Here is a 20,811-nt window from a genome sequence, read left to right as displayed (position 1 = left end):
AGGCGCCGCCGCCGAACTCTGGGTCATTCCGGGGTCCTCATCTCGCCCGCCCCCAGGATCCCGCCGCGGCCGGGCCTCCCAACTTCCCACCGATCCCCGAGCGGCGGTCTCTCCGCGGCCCCGGCTCACGCCCGCGGCGGCCAGCTTGAGGATACGGTTGATGTAGTTCTCCAAGGCGGACGTCATGCTGCTCGGACCGGCAGTTCCGGATAACGCAGTGGTGCCGGCCACAAGCAGAACTGAAAGGGCGCGCCAGAACTCGGCAGCGGTTCGCGTCTGCGAGCCGCCGCAAATATCGTGAGAGTTGCTGCTCCGCAGCCCTTTGACTCGGAAATTGGGACGAACTAGCCAACCAAACAGAAGCAGCGCCGCTCTGACGAGAGAGTGCGCGTGCGCAGTGTGTTTTCGCTGTAATTCTGGGCCGTGTTCCGGAAGCCGTGTAAGACAAAGGGAACGAGAGGCGGAAAAAAGGAGGACGCTTCCCGAAGGTGGGGTACGAGAGAGAAGTTGGGGGAGAGTGGGTTTCCAATCCGAGTAAAACCCAGTGTGGTGGAAGATAATAAGTGAAAATGTTGAGGTAGAGCAGGCAGGAAGAAACAGGATAAGGCGTTTTTTATTAGGAGTGAAGGAGGAGAGTAGACGAGCGCTGTTGTGTGAAATGCGGGTGCGGGTAGTTGAATCCCTAGTTTTCTGCAGCAGGAGCCGAAAATAACACTAAAAATAAGTCCAGTTGGCCGGGACAAAGTTGCGCACGTTATAACCACACGGTGTAAGCGTCTTAAGAACTCAACAATGAAATGCACGTTCGTATGTTCTGCTTTTGTCTCTAAAAGTGGTCCAAAATGGAGGTGTTTTTACTTTTTAAAGAAACTAAATGTAAATAGAAAAAGGTGTGTGACCATCCCTTAGAAAACGAATGTTCACGCTTCTACCACGCCGGGATGGTCTGCCGGAATTCTCCAGGGTGAAATTAATAAATAAAAGGCTCCTTCAGCACCAAGAAAGGACTGATGCAGGAAGGCACCAAACTTGGTTCTAATCTTGGCTCTGCTAACGTATTGGTGTCATTGCACAGGTCACTTCAATTCTTCTGGGCCTCAGTTTCCTTATAGTGCCATAGGTATCATTTCAGATATTTCCCAATGTGATACTGTTCCCACTTTATTTACTGTGTTGCCCTAACTTGAGAGAGCTTGAAGTTAGAAAGAGATTTATACACAAAACATCAGCAGGAGCGATTTCCCTTTTTTACAAAATATCTTTATGATTTAGGTTAAACATGTATTTTCTTAAGAATTGTGGCTTTGGAATAACTCTTGCAATGTCAGCAGTTTTCCTGGGAAAAGGAAGCATTTCTTAATTAGAGCATACCCACAAGATACCTACAAGATGACTCCCAAATAGTTAAAATTTTATATTCTGGAAGTTATTCCGATCTGTTTGAAATCAAATGTAGTCAGGAATTAGATTGTGAATGTCTCATATTCTCAGGGTAACAAATGAAAGTGTCTTCCACAAATGAAAGAACAAAGATAATTGTGTGATTTGCAAATGTTAGGAGTTGAATCAAAACCCAAAGACTAATTAATGATTAACGAGGTGTTAAGAGTTTTGTTTAAAACAAAAAAATTGCTGGGAGTGTTGGTGTATGCCTGTAATCCCAGCTACTCTGGAAGCTGAGGCAGGAGAATCGCTTGAACCCGGGAGGCGGTGGTTACAGTGAGCTGAGATCACGCCATTGCACTCCAGCCTGGGCGACAAGAGCGAAACTCCATCTCAAAAACATAAAAACTAACCTCTGTGTGATCTTATAAAAATAAAGCTGGGTACAGTGACTCACACCTGTAATCCCAGCACTTTGGGAGGCCGAGGCGGGCGGATCACTTGGTCAAGAGATCAACACCATCTTGGCCAACATGGTGAAACCCCGTCTCTACTAAAATACAAAAATAAGCCGGCGTGGTGGCGGGTGCCTGTAGTCGCAGCTACTAGGGAGGCTGAGGCAGGAGAACCACTAGAACCTGGGAGGCGAAGGTTGCGGTGAGCGGAGATCGTGCCACTGCCCTCCAGCCTGGGCGACAGAGCGATGCTCCATCTCAATAAAATAAAAAATAAAAGTAAAAAAATAAATACTCCCAACAGCTTTTCATCACTTAGAGTGTGCTTTTGTTTTGAAAATGTTTAACATTATATGGTAGCTTACGAAACTACTTTCATCATAAATACATTGTAAGTCTATGGCCTTGTGTAGTTATTAAAGTAATATGCCAGATAAATAACAGATGTACAGTATTTATGGAGCATCACAAAATCTCTTTGGCTGGAAACTTTTTTGCATGTGTCTTAAAACTGCTATGTTTTCTGTAGTCTGTAAGGATCACAGATGTAACGAGAAAGCCTCTGGATAGATAAAAGTCCAGTTATTAAGACAAAAAATGAATTACATCTGGATGCAAACATTACATGTATGATTTATCTGTATTAGCCATGTACCCTTGAGAGTATGTGAATGTAGAGAGCTTAGCATCTCATAAAGGAGAATTACGTTAAAGCTCCAACAAGGGAAAACTGATACATATAAACATCTGACTACTAAAAAATTAAGAGTTAAGGGTGAAACTTGCCCCTTAAGTCCAAATCTCTCAAAGTAATGCGTATTTAAATGACATATCACTGATAAAGTATCAACCAAAGTATGCTTGTAATAGATAATTTTATTCCATTACTTCTGAATCTAACTCTTGAGCAGAAAACATTAACCTAAAGGATCAGACTTCTGGTAGAATCTGAGGAAACTGAATTTGCCCTTCTCTGAATAGTTTATGGAAAACTATACAATTTTTTAAATAAAATTTTTAAAATAAAATAATATTTTTAACCTTATGTGATGGGAACTTTTATTTCCTTTTCTGTGTTTATGCTTTACTTCCCTGCAAGTTGCAAGGGTGTTAACCAAACAGTAATATATATTGAATAGATCTAACCAGAGTTCTCCTAGGCAGAAAAGGACATAAGTAGATCGTGCGTCTCTACTTACAAGGAAATTCCTGAATAGTTACAGACCTTTAAGTATAAAAGTGAAATAATTATTGCATTAAAAAATGAATATTCCAAATTACAAATAAAGGTTATTAATAGTCTCCATTTAACACTATGCATTACAAAGTGCTCTACTTATGTTTTTCATTTAGGGTAATAAAGACAGGTAGATTTAACTCCATTACTTTAGGGATGGAAAAAATCAAATATAGGTGATTCGGTAATTGAGAAGGAGTTTAGGATCATTATTAAGAACACTGACTCAAGAACTGCCTGAATTTTTATTTGTGTGACTTTGAGCATACTTAACTTTCTGTGCCTGTTTCCCCATCTGTAAAATGGGGAAAACTACACAAAACTACATGTAATTGTTGAGGAACTAAAAGTAATACTTGAAGAGCCTGATATATAATAAGTACACACTATTCAAGGACATAGGGTATACCATAAAGAACCTTTTTTTTTCTTTTTTTTCTTTTTTTTTTTTTTTTAAGTCCCAAAGCTTATTCCAATACGGTGTTTTGTTCACTGCCGTTTTTTATGATTGGACAGATGCAGCTGTGCACATTTTAAGTGCTTAAGGAAGGGAAAGATGGATATGAGTTTGAATCTTAGAAGGTTTTACAAAAAAGGTAAGACTTAAATCAGTGCCTGAGAAGAAGTGCAAATACACTAAATACACTTTAGGAAAATAACCTCACATTAATTTTTTTTTTTTTTTTTTTTTTTTGAGATGGAGTCTCATTTTTTCACCCAGGCTGGAGTGCAGTGGTGCGGATCTCAGCTCACTGCAACCTCTGCCTCCTGAGTTCAAGCAATTATCCTGCCTCCGCCTCCCGAGTAGCTGGGATTACAGCCATGCACCACCACGCCTGGCTAATTTTTGTATTTTTAGTAGAGACGGGGTTTCACCGTGTTGTCCAGGCTGGTCTCAAAATCCCAACCTCAGGTGATAAAGTGCTGGGATTACAGGCGTGAATCATTACGCTTGGTCCTGACATGAATATTTAGCAGAGGTAAAAACTGAAGATAAAAAGGCCAGCAGGAATTGAAGTATGAGTTTCTGATTTGTAGCAATAAGAATGGAGAGGCATATTCTGTGCTGACAGAGGTTATTAAGTAAATAATAATAAAAGGATGGAGAGGCAGAAAAAAATGTGATGTGAAGACAGAGCCTAAGAAAGGTAATGAGGCCAGACCCAGTGACTCCCATGTATAATTTCAGCACTGTGGGAGCCAGAGGTAGGAAGATTGCTTGAGTCCAGGAGTTTGAGACTAGCCTGGGCAAAATGGCAAAACCCCATGTCCACCAAAAAAAAAAAAAAATTAGCTGGGTGTAGTGTCATGCACCTGTAGTGCCAGCTACTTGGGAGGCTAAGGCAGGAGGATAGCTTGAGCAGGGAGGTCGAGGCTGCAGAGAGCCATATTGGAGCTACTGCCCTCCAGTTTGAGCAATAAAGTGAAACCCCATCTAAAAATGAAAAAGAAAAGGCAGACAGCAAATCCTCGGTGGCATAGTGATGGCAGTTGGTGAATCAGAAGTTAGCAAGATTAGGGAGACACAGGAAAAGGCAAGACTGCTTGTTAACAAAGTAGATAGGGCCAATCTGTAGAACTATGTAAACATGATGTATTTTTTGTTCTGATGTATTACATAGTTCTGTAGAATTATGTAAACTTTGCTCACTAGCCAATGGCGAGGCCACAGAACATACTGGTGATACTTTCATGGGCATATACTTTACCTTAAAGATCTGGAGAACCAGTATATCTTAGGAGGCCCTCTGTTTCACCTCATAAAGGGCAATATATACTAATAAAATACTTACGTATGCTTTTATGCATTCTTTATGGTATTTTTAAAATTGATTTTTATTATTAAAATTTTTAGACCAGGTGCAGTGGCTCACACCTGTGTTCCCAGCACTTTGGGAGGCCAAGGTGGGCAGATTGCTTGAGCCCAGGAGGTCAAGACCAGCCTGGGAAACATGGGGAAACCCCATCTCTACTAAAAATACAAAAATTCGCTGCACATGGTAGCCCACACCTGTGTTCACAGCTACTTGGGAGTCTGCAGTAGGAGGATCACTTAAGCCCAGTGAGCCGTGATCATGCTGCTGCACTCCAGCTTGGGCGACAGACTGAGACTGGTCTCAAAAAAAAAAAAGAAAAAAAAATTTTTTTTTTTTTAACTAGCCATTTTCACTCCCCAAATCCTGCTATCCCTTTACATTATTTTTATTTTGGAAACTGGGCTGCTATAACAAAATACATTAGATCGGGTAATTTATGAACAACAAAAATTTATTTTTTTCAGTTTTGGAGGCTGAGAAATGCAAGATCAAAGCAACAGTAGATTCTGTGTCTGATGAGGGCCTGTTCCTTATAGATGACAGTTTCTTGCTGCATCCTCACATGGCAGAAGGTGGCAAGGCAGCTCCTTTCAACCTCTTCAGTAAGGGCACTAATCCTATTCATGAGGGCAGCGTCCTCATGTCTTACTTCCCAAAAGACCCCACGTCTTAATGCAATCATATGGGATATTAGGTTCCAACATATGAATTTTGGAAGACACCAGTATCCAGACCATAGCAGAAACCAAAAAATGACAAAACATTCTGGCTATAATATGCTATGTATAATGTATTCCTGAAGATCTTCACATTTTAAGAAAATGGCTCACTTAAGAGCCTAAGGGAAAAATAAGTCTGGGAAAGCCCTCTGAAACTCTGAACAACTGAGTGGTGGTTCCCAAACTTTGCTACTTACTGATACGATCTTTAAAAACTGATAACTGGCTCCCACACTCAAGACATTCTGAATTAAATGGAATGAGGGGAGAAGCTGGGCCTCAGTATTCTAAAACATCCCTAGATGACTAATACACAACAAAGTCTGGCAACGACTCAACTGTAGTATTAACAGACAGTAACAACCCAAATGAAAATAGTAGTTCACTTAAAAGGACGTGTAAAACTCCTAACAAATAAAGCAATGTTATATTAACTTAAAGAGTTTTATCTTTTTTAAAAAGTTGACGGTTGCTTAAAGAATGACAATTTACAGAAGGGTAGACACTGATGAGTGATGGAAACAAGGGCAGCAGATCATCAGAAGTTGCAGATAGAAGTAGTTGCAAACTGCAGGAAATGTAGAGTTGCCAGAGATGGATGGCTCTGACTCATTGTGTGATGTCGCTTTTGCCCAAAAATGTGAGGGAGCTGCAAAATAAGCACTATCAAAATGGAGCACATGGCTGAACCAAGCCCAGGGAAGAATGGGGTCCCACACCGTGAAAGGTCATCATTTGAGTGCTGTATTCTCCCAGGCCTGGTGCAATCACAAAACTAAGTGCAATACTTGTGCTTCAGCTATCGTGTCTTTGTACTACAAAGCATTAAAGTGCTATGAAAAATTATGTATGAACCAACCCACTTTCCTTATTATTCTAACATTACTTTCCTATTTAACAATCTCATGTGACCTCATGTATACTATAAAAAACAGTGCTCGGCTGGGTGCAGTGACTCATGCCTTTAACCCCAGCACTTTGAGAGGCCAAGGCAGGAGGATTACTTGAGCTCAGGAGTTCCAGACCAGCCTGGGCAATGTGGTGAAATCCTGTCTCTACAAAAAATTAGGCATGATGATGCACACCTCTAGTCCCAGCTACTCAGGAGGCTGAAGTGGGAGGATGGCTTGAGACCAGGAGGCAAAGGTTGCGGTAAGCCAGGATCTTCTCACTGCACTCCAGCCTGGGTGACAGAGCCAGATCCTTTCTCAAAAATAAAAAATTAAAAAGACAGTACTGTAGCATAACAGACTATGTTAGTATTCCACTGAGAATCTGGAATTTAAATAACGTCATCCTGCCCCTGTTTTACTTACCTCCCTCTGTGGTTCACACTGTCCTTTAGCACCAAGTAATTCTTTAGGTAGACAGTTCTTCCACCTCTGACTTTGCCGTAGAAAGGTACTTGAATTCGTATAACTTGGGACAGCTTTATTTAAATAGCACATACAGCATATGACTAATCCAAATGGAACACCCACACCTGATCATTTTTCAATATTTATTTTTAAAAAATAAATTACCATGTATGTGTTATCACTATAGTGAACCAGATTAGGGAACTTTATTTTAAGCTGAGTACATTTGCTTTCTTTTTTTATTGTTTTGCTTGGCTTTTTAAAATTGTCTCTAGTAGCGTGGATTGCAATACAGGTCAAATTATATTGTCATTTCCATTGAATTTTTGCACGCCAAAATTGGAAAATAATATTGATGTCAGAAATTACTTAGGTTGCTAGGATCTTCAGTCTGAATTCATTCCTTAATGTTATAATCCACACAGAAGGAATAGATTGATTTGGACTTGTTGCAGACATTGTATGGCAAGGGAGAGCAAAGCTAATTTATTGTGGGGTTTTTTGGTTTTTTTTTTTTTGGAGAACAATACTGAGGTTAGGCAATGAGAGATGAATAATGTAAGAAGGTATAGAAATGCAAATAGAATAGTGAGAGTGAAGTATAAGAATTATATTGACAAAAGCTAAACATAAATAACCCTGAGTGATCAATGGAAAGCAAATGCCTGAAATTACATTAAAACACATGGGGAGCAAATGAGGGTTGAAAATTACTTATTGTGTACAATGTTCACTACTCAGGTGACGTGTGCACTAAAAGCCCAGATTTCATATATGCATGTAAGAAACCTGCACTTGTACCCCCTAAATATTTTTTTTAATTTAATTGAAAACATGTGAGGCAGAAAAAATATCAGAGCTTTCCCTTATTTCTGATAAATTCTCATTATATAAGTTTTGTTTCATTTTTGTAACAAAGCAGAATGACTCTCCCACCTCCACCCTTTTTCTTTCAGACCATGGATCACAGATATTTAGAGCTAAAAGGGAACCTAGGAATTTTCAAGTTTACATTCTGTGTCATGTGGATTAGGAAACTGAGTCCCAAATAAGTTCAGTGACTCTTTTAGGGTTACATAGTAGAACCTACAATCAAGGCCTCCTGGATTCTAGTTCAGCGCGTCTTACAATAATTAATAAAAGTAACTGTTCTACTTGAAAGACAGAATTTTGAGTTTATATGTACATATGATTGGCGCATATCCATGGATATATCATTGCAATCGTATGTAGACTTTTTCAGACATCTCAAGGAATATATATACCTTTGAGTCCAAATACTCAAAGGTAGGTTGACATTTTTCAGATGTCACTACCGATGGGAAGAATAGGAAAGGCAACTAGGATATTGTGGAAGGTAGAATAATCTCTCCTACCCCCACTAATCCCCAAAGATGTCCACATCCTATTCCCTGGTAACTGTGATTGTTACTTTACATGACAAACAGCACTTTTCAAATGTGATTGAGGGTAAAGACCTCGAGATGGTGAGGTTATTCTGGATTACTCAGGTGGCCCCCTCTAGTCATGAGTCATTAAATGCGGAAGAGGGAATCAGAAGAGTGGGTCTGAGAGATGTGACATGAAAAGACTTGTCCTGCTGTTGATGGGCTCTGAAGTTGGAGGAAGAGGGCTATGAGCCAAGAAATGTGGTTATCTTTAGAAGCTGAGAACAGCTCCTAGTTTATAGACAGCAAGAAAACAGGGATCTTGGTCCTACAACAGCAAGAAACTGAATTCTGCCAATATCTAAGTAAGCAGGAAATGGATTCTTCCCTAGAGCCTCCAGAAAGGCATACATTCTGCTAACACCTTGATGTAAGTCCAGTCAGACCTATATCAGACTTACAGAATTGTAAGTTGATAAAGTTTTGTTGTTTCAAGCCACTAAGTTTGTGGCGATTTGTTATGGAAGGAATAAAAAGTGATACACGTATGCAACCTCTTAATTTATTGTCTTCCTGGATAAAAGTCACTGACCAAAGTCACCGAGAAAGTGTCTATACTGTACATAGGAGATTTTGAATATTTTTTATTCATTCTAAGCAACTTAAGTACTATTGCTCGTGGCAGTCTTTCTCTGTGGCACAAAGTCTTTCTGAATTCTAAACTTCCACCCAGAATTTCCTCTGTGGTGATATTAAGTAAAAGGTGAGTTTCTTCAAAGTATTATTTCATTTGTGTGTTTTTCTCATTATACTGTCTTTCTTATGAAGTGGATGCTCCACTGTCATGACAAGTAGGAGTGGTACATGTTCAGTCTTTACCTAAATCTTAAGTCATCTTCGTCAAGTACCTACTGTGTTCCACACCTCTGTCAGTCCAGTGGTTTCTGCTGGTTTTTTCTTTAGGTTTTGTCTCTTGCCAGAAGTCATTTTGTTGGTAATTAACAGAGCCAGTCTTTGAACCTAGACAGTCAAGCTCCAATGTACTGCACTGCCATTGAGATTGTTGCCCAAGAAGAATTCACAGTAGTGTCAAGAAATAAAGACAAAGGATCACTTAAGGTTATTCAGATTTGAGCAGTTGTGACTTTTTCTTCAGACTCCTGGGCCTAACTCTTTACAAAGAGGAAGAGACAGATTCGACACTTTTCTGCCTCTGTTGCATTTTTTCCATTTCTTTAATATTAAGTATCTGTATTATTGCTATTTTCTATTACAGGGGTTGGCAAACTACAAACCTTAGGGAAATCATTCTGTTAGTAAATATTATTGGCACACAACCACAACCATTAATTTGTATATCATCTATGGCTGCTTTGGGGCTACAACAGCAGAGCTGAATAATTGCAACAGAAGCCCACAAGACCTAAAATATTTATTATTAGGCTCTTTACAGAAAGTTTGCAGACCCCTGTTCTCTAATGTTAACAAATGAGATTTCCAGAGCTTTTATATTACCAAATTCATCATTCTGACCAACCTCATGTATTCTCATAATGCCCATTTTTGACTAGCTTTGAGATATGATTCTTCCATTTTTCTGAACATGACCTTTTGCACTGAGAATAAACAGACATAACAAAACCTCAGAGGACTTCAGAGAAAGCCTGTATTGTTTTCTCCCTACCTACCCTACTTCCTATTGTATTTAGAATTTCTATCAAGGATATGCAGGAAAAGAAATGAAAAACAATAACAAAAAGAATATGCAGGAACTTTTCCAAGACTTTACCCCAGTGATAATAACTCACCTAAGGAATTTTTCATGCATGTGGCATGATCAAAAATAAAGAATGGTCTGCATTTTAACATATGCACCAGAAACTAAATTGAAAATCACCAACATGTCAAAATAATGCAATGAATTGAAACAAAATCTCAGTAGAGATTTTTTGAAAACAAAAAGATAAATCTAATTAAAGACAGCTATTTGTTGGGGACATTAGTCATTGCCTTTTGGCTGCTTAACATCAGTCTTTTTATTTCTTGAGAGTTCCCTATTTTACAAGTTTTGGTGATGGAGCTCAATATATCAGGCACTTTTTTTCTGATGTTTCTTGCAGTGAAAGAGGCCTAGGCTCTGCTTATGACTACCACAGTTACTGAATTGAGGACTGGTGCTGCATAGCAGCAAATCCTGTAGAGAAACAACTCTGATGGTCACACCAGTTGTAGCAAGAGCAAATTCATAAAGGAGCATGCCATTGATGCCTGTGGTGACATCCAGGGCACAGTGGGCAGTGTCACTGTGTGTTGGGTCAGAAGCTTCAGTCTGATTGTTTGACAGTAGTGTTCAAAGGTTCAAAGCTGGCTGACCCAGTTTTACTGTGCATTTGACACCTGCCACCCAGCTACCTAACCTCTGAATCTTATTCTCCTTTTTAAAAGGATATTGAGTAGCTCACATAATTGTAAGACAATTATAAGCTATTTTTGCTCATATGGCTTCTAAATTTTAACTAAAAAAAAATTTAAGACCCTTTTATGCATACTTACTTTAAAATGCTAAATTTTTATGTAGTATATTAATTGCAAAGAATGGAATTTCTAGCACATGGTGTTTTGTTTATGTGCTTTAAATATATTTTCATTAAAATTTTGTAGCTGCAAATTTAAGTCATATTTATGGTAGAGCCCATATCCTTATCAAACCCATTAGCTGACTTTATTTTTCTATTTAAATAAATACCTTACCCTGCATCCTGTGAGAGCTGTTGGAGAGTCAATCCACCATGAACCCTGAAAATCACTGCACATTCTTTCCAGGGATGCTGCTGGTGCAAAGCCCCGACGACTCCTTACCTAGTCAAGTTTTATGTCTCTTCTAGGTATATTAGTATATAATAATATCCATTTCCCATTTCTCTCAAAATCACTGTGCTCCTGTGTACTTTCAATTTTTGATACGTGCATCTCCGCATTCGAAGGCGTTTTCTGCACCCCGTCCATGTGTGGCAGGCTAGGAATTCTGGGGAATTAACACTCCCTCAGGGAGCAGTCTTCAGTCAGTGACTGAGTTTGTAAATAACAACCTCTTCATCAACAAGGTGGGATAATCCAGGGGCTATATCTCTGCTCATTCAACAGTAGCTGGCTTAATTGTGCACATTTTATTGGCTCACTTCCTTTCCTTATCACTCCACTCCCGTACTGGTTTTCCCTAAATAATCTACTTGCACTTAAATTCTTGCCCCAGGATCTGCTTTTGGGAGAACCCAAACTAAGATAGAGATCAAAAGATCTCTTCCTTTAAAAAGGTCTGTATCTTGAGTTAGGAGCAGTAGTCTAGCCCCAGTCCTTGTCATCATTTGACTTCACCTGATTCTCTTTTTTTTTTTTTTGAGACGGAGTCTCGCTCTGTCGCCCAGGCTGGGGTGCAGTGGCCAGATCTCAGCTCACTGCAAGCTCCGCGTCCCGGGTTCACGCCATTCTCCTGCCTCAGCCTGCCGAGTAGCTGGGACTACAGGCGCCCGCCACCTCGCCCGGCTAGTTTTTTGTATTTTTTAGTAGGACGGGGTTTCACCGTGCACCATGTTACCCAGGATGGTCTCGATCTCCTGACCTCGTGATCCACCCGTCTCAGCCTCCCAACTGATTCTCTTTTATGTGAAGCAAAGGACAGGTGAAGCTGGGAGTTCTGCCCATCTTCACAGATCTGCACAAGCCTCCCTAAATATTCCTGGGTAGACAATCTTTGCTACCACCAAAGTTGGTCTAAAGTGGGTTGTTCACTCAAAAACAAAATTCCTGTCTTTAGTAGACCATAGTCTGTCTGCTGCACCAGACTTCAACTTGGCCCAATTATGTAGCAAGAAATGATACTAAGAAATAACTTAGTTATCTGATTGTGGCACAGAAAACATTTATTTTATCGTGTTAGGACAGACTCTTGACTGCGTGTTACCCCTTAACTCATCAAGCCGGAAATGTGAAAAGTAGAGAGTGAGCCCACATTCAGAGCTGCTCTGACCTACTGATTCATTCCTCTGGGAGGGTGAGATCCCCAGACTCTGAGAGAACCTCCCACTTGTTGCAGCCACAAATCTATATTCTAATCTCATGTATATCATTTGCCTTGCTTGCTTACTGGTTCAAAGCAAGAGAGCACTGTTAGGTGAATGTGAGATGCCATTCTCACCTGTCCTCCAGCAATAACAGCCACTGTCTCTGGACTGGCATAGGTGGTCACCACCAAATAAACCTGAACATCCTGCAAACTTATTGGGCTCTTCAAGCAAACATTTGACAAATTTGATCTCACCTTCCTCCCCAACACCACAGTGACCTAGTGGCTTTCAAGAAGCCTGAGCCAAACTCACGGTGTGGTGATGTCAGTTAGTTGTGGAGATGAAGGAATAAGCTACCCAGACCTTTTCCCTGGAGTAATTGGGCATGGGCTGGTGAACTTGCAAGGACTTGGAGTTTATGGAATTTCACTCTTACCAATTTGGTTAAAAAAAAAAAAAAAAAAAAAAGTATGTTTCCACAGAGCATCGTGGTGTGAGCCTGTGATCTCAGCTACTTGGGAGACTGAGATGAGAGATCACTTGAGCACAGAAATTCGAGGCTATAGTGAGCTGTGATCACACTATTGCACTCTAGCCTGGGAGAGAGTGAATCCCTGTCTCCAAAGTAAATAAATTAATCAAAAGTGTGTTTTTATTAGAGAATCTTTGTGAAAATAGCTCTTCCTGCTTCTGTTGTAGCTGGCCCTCCTTTGCCTTCCCCAGTGTTTAGATGGAAGACCAGAAGACCCTGGGGGATGAGTGAAGAAAAAGACCCTCTTTGTAGTCTTTCATTCCATACAAATAGATGACTATAAACACATTAGACATTACCAGTCTAACCTAAATTGCAGCAATTGACACAACTTACCTGAAATTTTCCTCCCCCAGCACACCTCTCCAAAGAAACTTACACAGAAAACCTCTCTAAATATAGATGTTGCACTGGACTTTAACCTTTTCTACTCACTCATTCAGAAATCTTTAACGAAAGTTTGACATGTAAAAAAAATAGAAAAATTATTTTCATATAGAGTATTAGAAATGAGTAAGACACATTTTCTTAAGATTTTTACCTTTTTTGTGGAGTGTGTGTGTGTGTGTGTATACATGTCTATTTGTATGTATATAACATTAACCACCAGAGGAAAGCAGAAGAAAATATGCAGTGGTGTGTATTGCCACACAGATACTGCTGGGAACAGTATCTCTCTTTGCACAGAAACTTTTCAGTTTCTCTGTGGGTGGTGTCTCTTGCCCCTTTCAGTTCCCAAGATAATTAGGTATCAAGAGGTCACTACTAGACAGAGAGCCTTATTTCCTGACCATTATCACTTCTACAAACGGTGGAGCAAAGTGCAGAATACTGAGATAGTCATTGGCTCTCTGAAGCTAAATAAGATACTGTTCCTGCTTTTGAGGAGTTTACATTGTAATGATATCTTTGCAATAAATAGAACTAGCTGAGGTGGTTCTCCCTATATTGAGTTTGGGTTAGCAGGCAAGGAAATGGAGTTATCCACAATTGGCTCAACTTTCAATGGGCACAAAATCTTAGATGAAAATGAGAATTGGAAGGATCCTGTTTTAGCATTAGTGAATTATTTCTTGTATCCAGTAAGTAGAGTGATGGACAAAGGTCTGTCTGGGACTAGTTAGGAGAGACAAAATAAATCCAATTTAGAAGGCTGATATAAAATTTCCAGATTGGCTTAAGAATCAGTTTAATCAATGAATGTCTCCTCCTGCCTGAGATAGTGGGATAACTTGCCAACATTGATTTAGAGAAGTTTATTGATGTCTCTTGGTCATTTCACTTCTTGACTGGCTCCCTTAATATGCCATACCCTCCACTCAAGGCTCTGCAGTGGATTCTCATCTGCTGAGAGATAGGTTCAAGCCCTTGCACAGGATGCCTTGATTATTTCATCCTGAATTGTAACTCCCTAGTCTACCCCATTTGTTCAAAATTCTAGGAGAGCTATTATACCCACATCAGACTCCAGGTGAATACGAAATAAATGTTGTATAACAACAAATTGGGAGTATTAAAAAATAGCAGTTAACTATACACTAAGATCTTTTTTTCATTTTGTAAATGAGGTTTAAATTAGGGTGGAGGTTGCAAATCATGCATAATTTCTGTTAAAATTTATTAGTGAAGTAATTCTGAGACAGTTTCATGAGTGCAATTAATAAATATTTTATCCAGGAGAAGTTTTCCTGGAAGAACAGAAATACATTGGAAAGTTTTCAGAATGTTTTGTAAATATTTTGTGAAAGTTGAAAACTTGGAGGAAGAGGGTATTGAATCCTAGTAAAAATCAGAAATCCCTGATTCTGCCATCCTCAGTATTTGGCCTCCATAGTCATCGAAGAGAGGGAAGAGAGGATTTTGGAATCATATGAAGTAAAAGGCCTTGGTGTGGTTTTCATCACTTTGGTCTACATCCCATCTTTTAGAACTGAATCACAATTCCCCAACTGAACTAATTGGAGGCCAATAAATAGAGTCCACCTGTACACTCAGAAAGATATGTGGATTTGGTAGAATATAGCCAATTTGTTCTATGTTATATTAATAGAAATCATCTAGAATGAATGCTATTGTAAAAAGGATACAGTGGTTAAAGGGTTTTGTTATAAAGAACTTGCTTAAGATCACACAAATAATGGCAAAACTAAACTGGAACTCAGATCTCCTGACCTCAGTACTTCCTCCAGTGTTCCAAATTACCTTCCTACATTGACTGGGAGGGTTTTGGAAGTAACAGAAAACCTGAACCAAAGTGGATTATGAAAGAAAAAACTTGAGGAGTATGAGTTCATATAATTGAATTGTGTACACACTGCTCTAATTTTAAGCTTTATGAAAGGGAGACTTAATTCATCAGTTCATGTTGCCATCTGGACACTGAGTCCATTTTGAGTCTTGTAGCTCTGTCTTCCTCCAGATGTTGGACTAGTTTTCATACTAGATCTTCTCATGGCATCATTAAGGAACTTCACATTCTTCTCACACTGTTCATGGAAGGTTCCTGGAACTCCCACAGCAGCAAGGAAACTTCACTTGTAGGAGTCCTTAGCACATCTGTAATGTTTTATTGGCCAAAATGTGATACATCTCCATTTCTGGATCAATCACTGTGGTCAAGTGCAAGACGCTCTGCAGGACTCAACCTGGGGATGAGGTCTGTCCACTCCATCTACATGGTCACTTTGTACTGAGGTTGGGTAAGTACTCCTAAGGAAATCAGGTTTGTTTTGGTTGGGAAAAAAATGGAAATGGATGCTGAGGTAACAACCAACAAATATCCACTATTTTGTAAGATGTGTTTGAAACTAATGCAAAAAATCTCTGAGATTAAGATGTGTACGTAGCTCATCAGTTATATTAAGTTTAATTGTATTCCCTATATCTAATATTTATAGTACCTAAACTGTTACTAAGATGTTTATTATTTTATTTAAAATTTGGTTGAAGTTTTCTATATCACCCTAAACCAAGTTTGGAAATAAAGATTTAATACTATATGACATGTACAATTGCTCTCCTTTAGTGAAAAGTCCTAAAAATCTTATGGTTGAGAATACAATATTTACTTTCTGGAGACTCTGCTCACAAACTTTCTGGACAAAAAGCATTACCCACAATCACTGCTAACTAAAAGGATAGAGAAACTTTTCTTAGGCTTTCCTCCAGGATTGTCTGTGCTTAATCAGCTTCCCTATATATTCTCAAATAGCCTCTGAAAATATACCCTTTGTCCCTTTTTCAACAAATCCATAATTATTTATTTATTTTTTCTTCTTCATAGTTATTTTCAGACATTTACAATGTCTTAGAGTGTTACATAAATTGAATAGAATGAATTGTGCAAAATAACAATATGTTGAAGGTCCAAAAGAACTATACCTTTTTATGTCTGAGAAAAAGTTTTAAAATCAGAACCTACACAGCAATAAGTGGTTTAATGATAGCCCTTTAAGTGCACCGTCAGAGCTCTTTTATAGAATTTTGTGAAAGACATGCTAGATAATTTCCATGGAAATTGATCTCATTTAAATGATATTATCCTAAGGAACATTTCATATAAACAACTCATATTTTCCTTAAGTTTCTTTTAAAGGTTGAGCTGACATTCACATCAGGATTTCATAAGTCAGTGCAGTGCTGATGTTATTACAAGGTAATACTTTTGCAATCATCAGCAACAGGATAGGATTGCAGAACTGTAACAAACTGCATGAAAAAATACAAAATAATGTCATGTTTGAGTAGTTGTGATAATAAGTGATGGCATATCAGTGTACAGGTAGTGGTGAAACAAATGAATTATTAAAGAATATAATTGTATCCTTATTATGCTTATCTTTTTGGTTTTTTTACTTTTGTCAAATAAATTGGGTTGGTAATTGATGGTAGTAATATAAGGTGTCCTTTAAAAAATTTAAGTAAAGAAGTAAGTTTATCTGAAGAAAAATAGAATAAACAATGAAATTATAGTTGTCCTCAGAAATGGTAAAAGTCATCATTACAAATGAAATGTCATCTATATTGAGTGATCATAGATGTCCTCAAAGAACTTTGAAAGCTAAGCAATAACATGCATAATGCATTCAGTGCAGAGAAAAGCAGAACATTTTAAAGAGATGTGTCTGTTCCTAGGCAGAAAGGTATTAACAGTGGTAAGGCATGGATATGTACTTCAAAAGGAAATTTAGAAATAAAGGTGCAGAAGAAGCAAATCTGTAAGAGCATGCCTTCACTTCAAGAGGGAATGCTCTGTTAGGCCGATTCAAGAATCCACTCAACAGGAATATAGCTATTTCAGAGACTGTCACATCAAAACCAGATGTCATTACACATTCCAATAAGTAACTCCTTAACTGCTTCCTTGCTTCCCAAATACCCTAGGGATAATTGGGCTCACTGGTTAGGGCTAACTATGTCTAGAGTGCTTGGCAATCAAACTCCTTATTGTAAATAAATAAAATGGCTTAAATACCAGACCCTGATGAGCTTCGTTAGTATGAATCACCTTCCCGAATACACTAAATGTGTTCACATTGATGAAATTAAGTTTCTTTTTTTTTTTTTTTTTTTGAGACGGAGTCTCACTCTGTAAGGACAGATCCTGGACTGGTTGGCTGCATCAAGATACATACCACTTTGTGGGGATCTATCTGAGTGAGCAGTACACCTAGAAAATCCCTACGTCTCATGACTCACATTTTCTCAACTTTTGCAAGACTAATGTTCATGTTATGTGATATGAACCAAGCTCTTAATGTTTTTTGTGTCATATTAACATGTGAGTTAGGGAGATAATCCCTTAATGAAAAACATATTTATTTTGCTACTATAAGAACTTGAAGTTTTGCAAAGGAAAAAAAAATGAGTTATTTGAGGACCTAGCTGGCCTGAAATTGAAGCATCAGATAAATTAAATGTTTCTCATTTAAACTACCATGTATCTTTCTCTTTTCTTTCCTCTTTCCTTCTTCATTGCCAGCCTTTTTGAGTGAGCCGTTTGCTGTCACTGCCTCCACTCCTTCGGTGCCAAGTATCTCCTCTCCACCCCCCACCATCTGGCTCCCACCCTCATTATTCTGCTGAAACTGTCTTAAAGGTTTCTGACTGATAATAGACAGCTTCTTAATCACTATTTTACTTGACTTGTCTGCAAAGTTGGATGGTATGTTCTATGCTCTTCTTTTGAGAACATACCTCCTCGCTTTCCTAATGTCCAGGACCTGTATTTTCTTAATTTTTCTCATGGCAATTTATACTTTTCTCTCAGTGCCTTCTACTGGCAGCCTTTTAAAAAAGAAATATAATGTGGCAGATCAAGCTAGTGTCCCCTTCCTCTTCTCTTCCTCTCCTACCTGTTATCCTAATATTCTGAAGTTGTATTGTCATCTCTATATTTGTATGTCTGTATACAACATATGTCATTTTGTTTTTAAAATTTCCCATATATAGCATCGTAGCATCCTTTGCACCTTGCATTTTGAAAATTCATCATTATGTATTTTGCAATTATCTATTTTGATATATCTGGACTTAGTTCATTTACTTTAACTTCTCTGTAATCTTCTGTGGTGTTAATTAATGACAGTTTCAACAACTGTTTATATATAGATGTTCAGAGAACTTTTTATTTATTTTACATTTCCTTTGGTGGCTTCCTAAAATACCAGCTACCAATTATAGACCAGTGACCCCCACAACTACATTTGCTTAGAGATCAGTTTGGGGATAATTTGGGCAAGCCCCATGCATTTATCTTACAGGTGTTTAGCTTATCCAAAATGAAAATCACTGTTGTTTCTGGACATGTTTCTTTCCCCCATTGTTTTTCTTCTACCACAATTCAGAACACCACCATCCTTCCAATCACCAAAAATAGAAAATTTGGAATCTTTCTCTTCTTTAAAAAATCTTTTTTATATATATTTTATTCTCTTCTCTAATTTTGCATACAAAATGTCTGTCTTCTTTTTTCGTTTTTTTTTCCATGCCTACCTACTACTATTGCCTTCGACTAGGCCTTTGTCATTCTTATCTGAAGTAGCACAGTTTCCTTCCAAATATGATTCATGCACATAATTTCTCCCTAATATTAATCCTTCATCCAGCTGCCAGAGTTATCTTTTTAAAACAGATTGGCAAATTTTTCTGTAAAGAGACAGTAAATATTTTGGGCTTTGTGGGCCATTGTGGTCTCTGTGGCACCTATTCAACCCTGCCAGGATAGCATGTTAGTTTTCAGTTGTAGGAATGGCAATACATAAATAAATGGTTGTAGATCTATTCCAATAGAAGTTTATTTACAAAAATCTGAATGGACCAGATGTGGCCCAAAAGCCATAGTTTGCTTACCTCTGCTCCACAACATAAGTTATATCGTGTATCTCCCTATCAAAGCCTTTCTATTTTCTACAGAAGATAGTGTTCACCATCCTTTAAAATCTGGCATCATCCTCAATTTACCACTTAAGGTCAGTGCCTTAATCTCTGAGATTCTAATTTGTATTCTAACTTGTTCTTAATAACTCTATTATTATCATATCATGTAGTTGATACAAAAGCTTAAGATAAATATAACCTTTTTTTACAAATCATTAAGAGAAAATTTAACACTCTAACTGGCAAACTAGACAAAGGGTATGAATAAGCGTTTTACACTAAAAAAAAGAGAAATTCCCAAAATGTATTTGCAAAAAAGTGTAACTTCATTAATAAATGAATATAAATTAAAATGATACATCTTTGCTTACAAAATTGGCAATTTAAACCATGATAGCATCCAGATTTGGCTACTATATATATATTATATTTATATATATATAAATGCTGTAGAGAGAGTCCCAACTTACAATGGTTCAACTTACAATTTTTCAACTGTAACATGGGTTTATTGAGACATAACTTCATAATAAGCAGAGGAGCATCTGCAGAGGAGGTGCTTTCAGTAGAAATAGGGGATATGTTTATTCAAAACTTCTAGGGGAAAATTTTATAACAAATATTAAAAAGCCTTGTCCCAGCAATTCCATTTTTAGGGATTGCTCGTGTAGAAATTATTATGAAAGTATGTAATAATGTAGCTGCAGGGATAATTATTACAATGCTACTTAAAATACCAGAATATGGCTGGGTGCATTGGCTCACGCCTGTAATCTCAGCAATTTCGGAGGCTGAGGTGGGTGGATCACGAGGTCAGGAGATTGAGACCAGCTTGGCCAACATGGTGAAACCCCGTCTGTACTAAAAGTACAAAAATTAGCCAGGCGTGGTGGTGCACACCTGTGATCCCAGCTACTCAGGAGACTGAGGCAGGAGAATCGCTTGAAACTGGAAGGCTGAGGTTGCAGTGAGCCGAGATTGCGCCTCTGCACTCCAGCCTGGGTGAAAGAGCGAAACTCCATCTCAAAAAAATAAAAAATAAATAAAATAAAATACCAGAATACTTAAAATAACAAAGGTCCCACAAGAGAGGATTGATTAAAGAGTACAAGTGTTAAAATTTCTATAGAAGACCAAGTAGGATTTATTCCAGAAATGCAAGTCTAATTTAACATTTGAAAATCAGGCAACCTAATTTACCACATAAACAGAATAAAGGAACATTTTCCACCTAAGACTGCTAACAAGGCAGAGATACCTACTGACATGATGTCTGCTTGCTGTGCTGGAGTTCCTAGTAGGTTTTCTTTTCTTTCTTTCTTTTTCTTTCTTTTTTTTGTTTTTTAATTGAAACAGAGCCTCACTCTGTTGCCCTGGCTGTAGTGCAGTGTCAGGATCTTGGCTAACTGCAACATCCGCCTCCTGGGTTTAAGTGATTCTCTTGCCCCATCTTCCTGAATGGGTGGGATTATAGGTGCAC

At 38.4% G+C, this 20,811-nt stretch overlaps 1 protein-coding gene and 1 long non-coding RNA gene across 4 annotated transcripts in view; one reads left to right on the top strand and one right to left on the bottom strand.

The window, feature by feature from the left end:
- LSM8 (LSM8 homolog, U6 small nuclear RNA associated) overlaps positions 1–10,111 on the bottom strand; it is a 33,113-nt gene extending 23,002 nt beyond the window's left edge. The window contains exon 1 of one of the 3 annotated variants that reach the window (XM_077995061.1): positions 6,928–10,111. In XM_077995061.1, the coding sequence (XP_077851187.1) occupies positions 6,928–7,059 (132 nt within the window). In that variant the 5' untranslated portion in view covers positions 7,060–10,111. 3 annotated transcript variants of the gene reach the window in all.
- On the top strand, positions 408–19,687 carry LOC114677016 (uncharacterized). Its single transcript, XR_013415933.1, has 2 exons — positions 408–488; positions 15,357–19,687. It is a non-coding gene; the product is annotated as an uncharacterized LOC114677016 (long non-coding RNA).
- The last annotated feature ends 1,124 nt before the right edge of the window (positions 19,688–20,811 follow it).

Source organism: Macaca mulatta, chromosome 3 (assembly GCF_049350105.2).
Source record: "Macaca mulatta isolate MMU2019108-1 chromosome 3, T2T-MMU8v2.0, whole genome shotgun sequence".
NCBI classification, from domain to species: Eukaryota; Metazoa; Chordata; class Mammalia; order Primates; family Cercopithecidae; genus Macaca; species Macaca mulatta.
The sequence above is the reverse complement of the archived record's forward strand: the minus strand, read 5'-3'. Positions and strand labels throughout refer to the sequence as shown.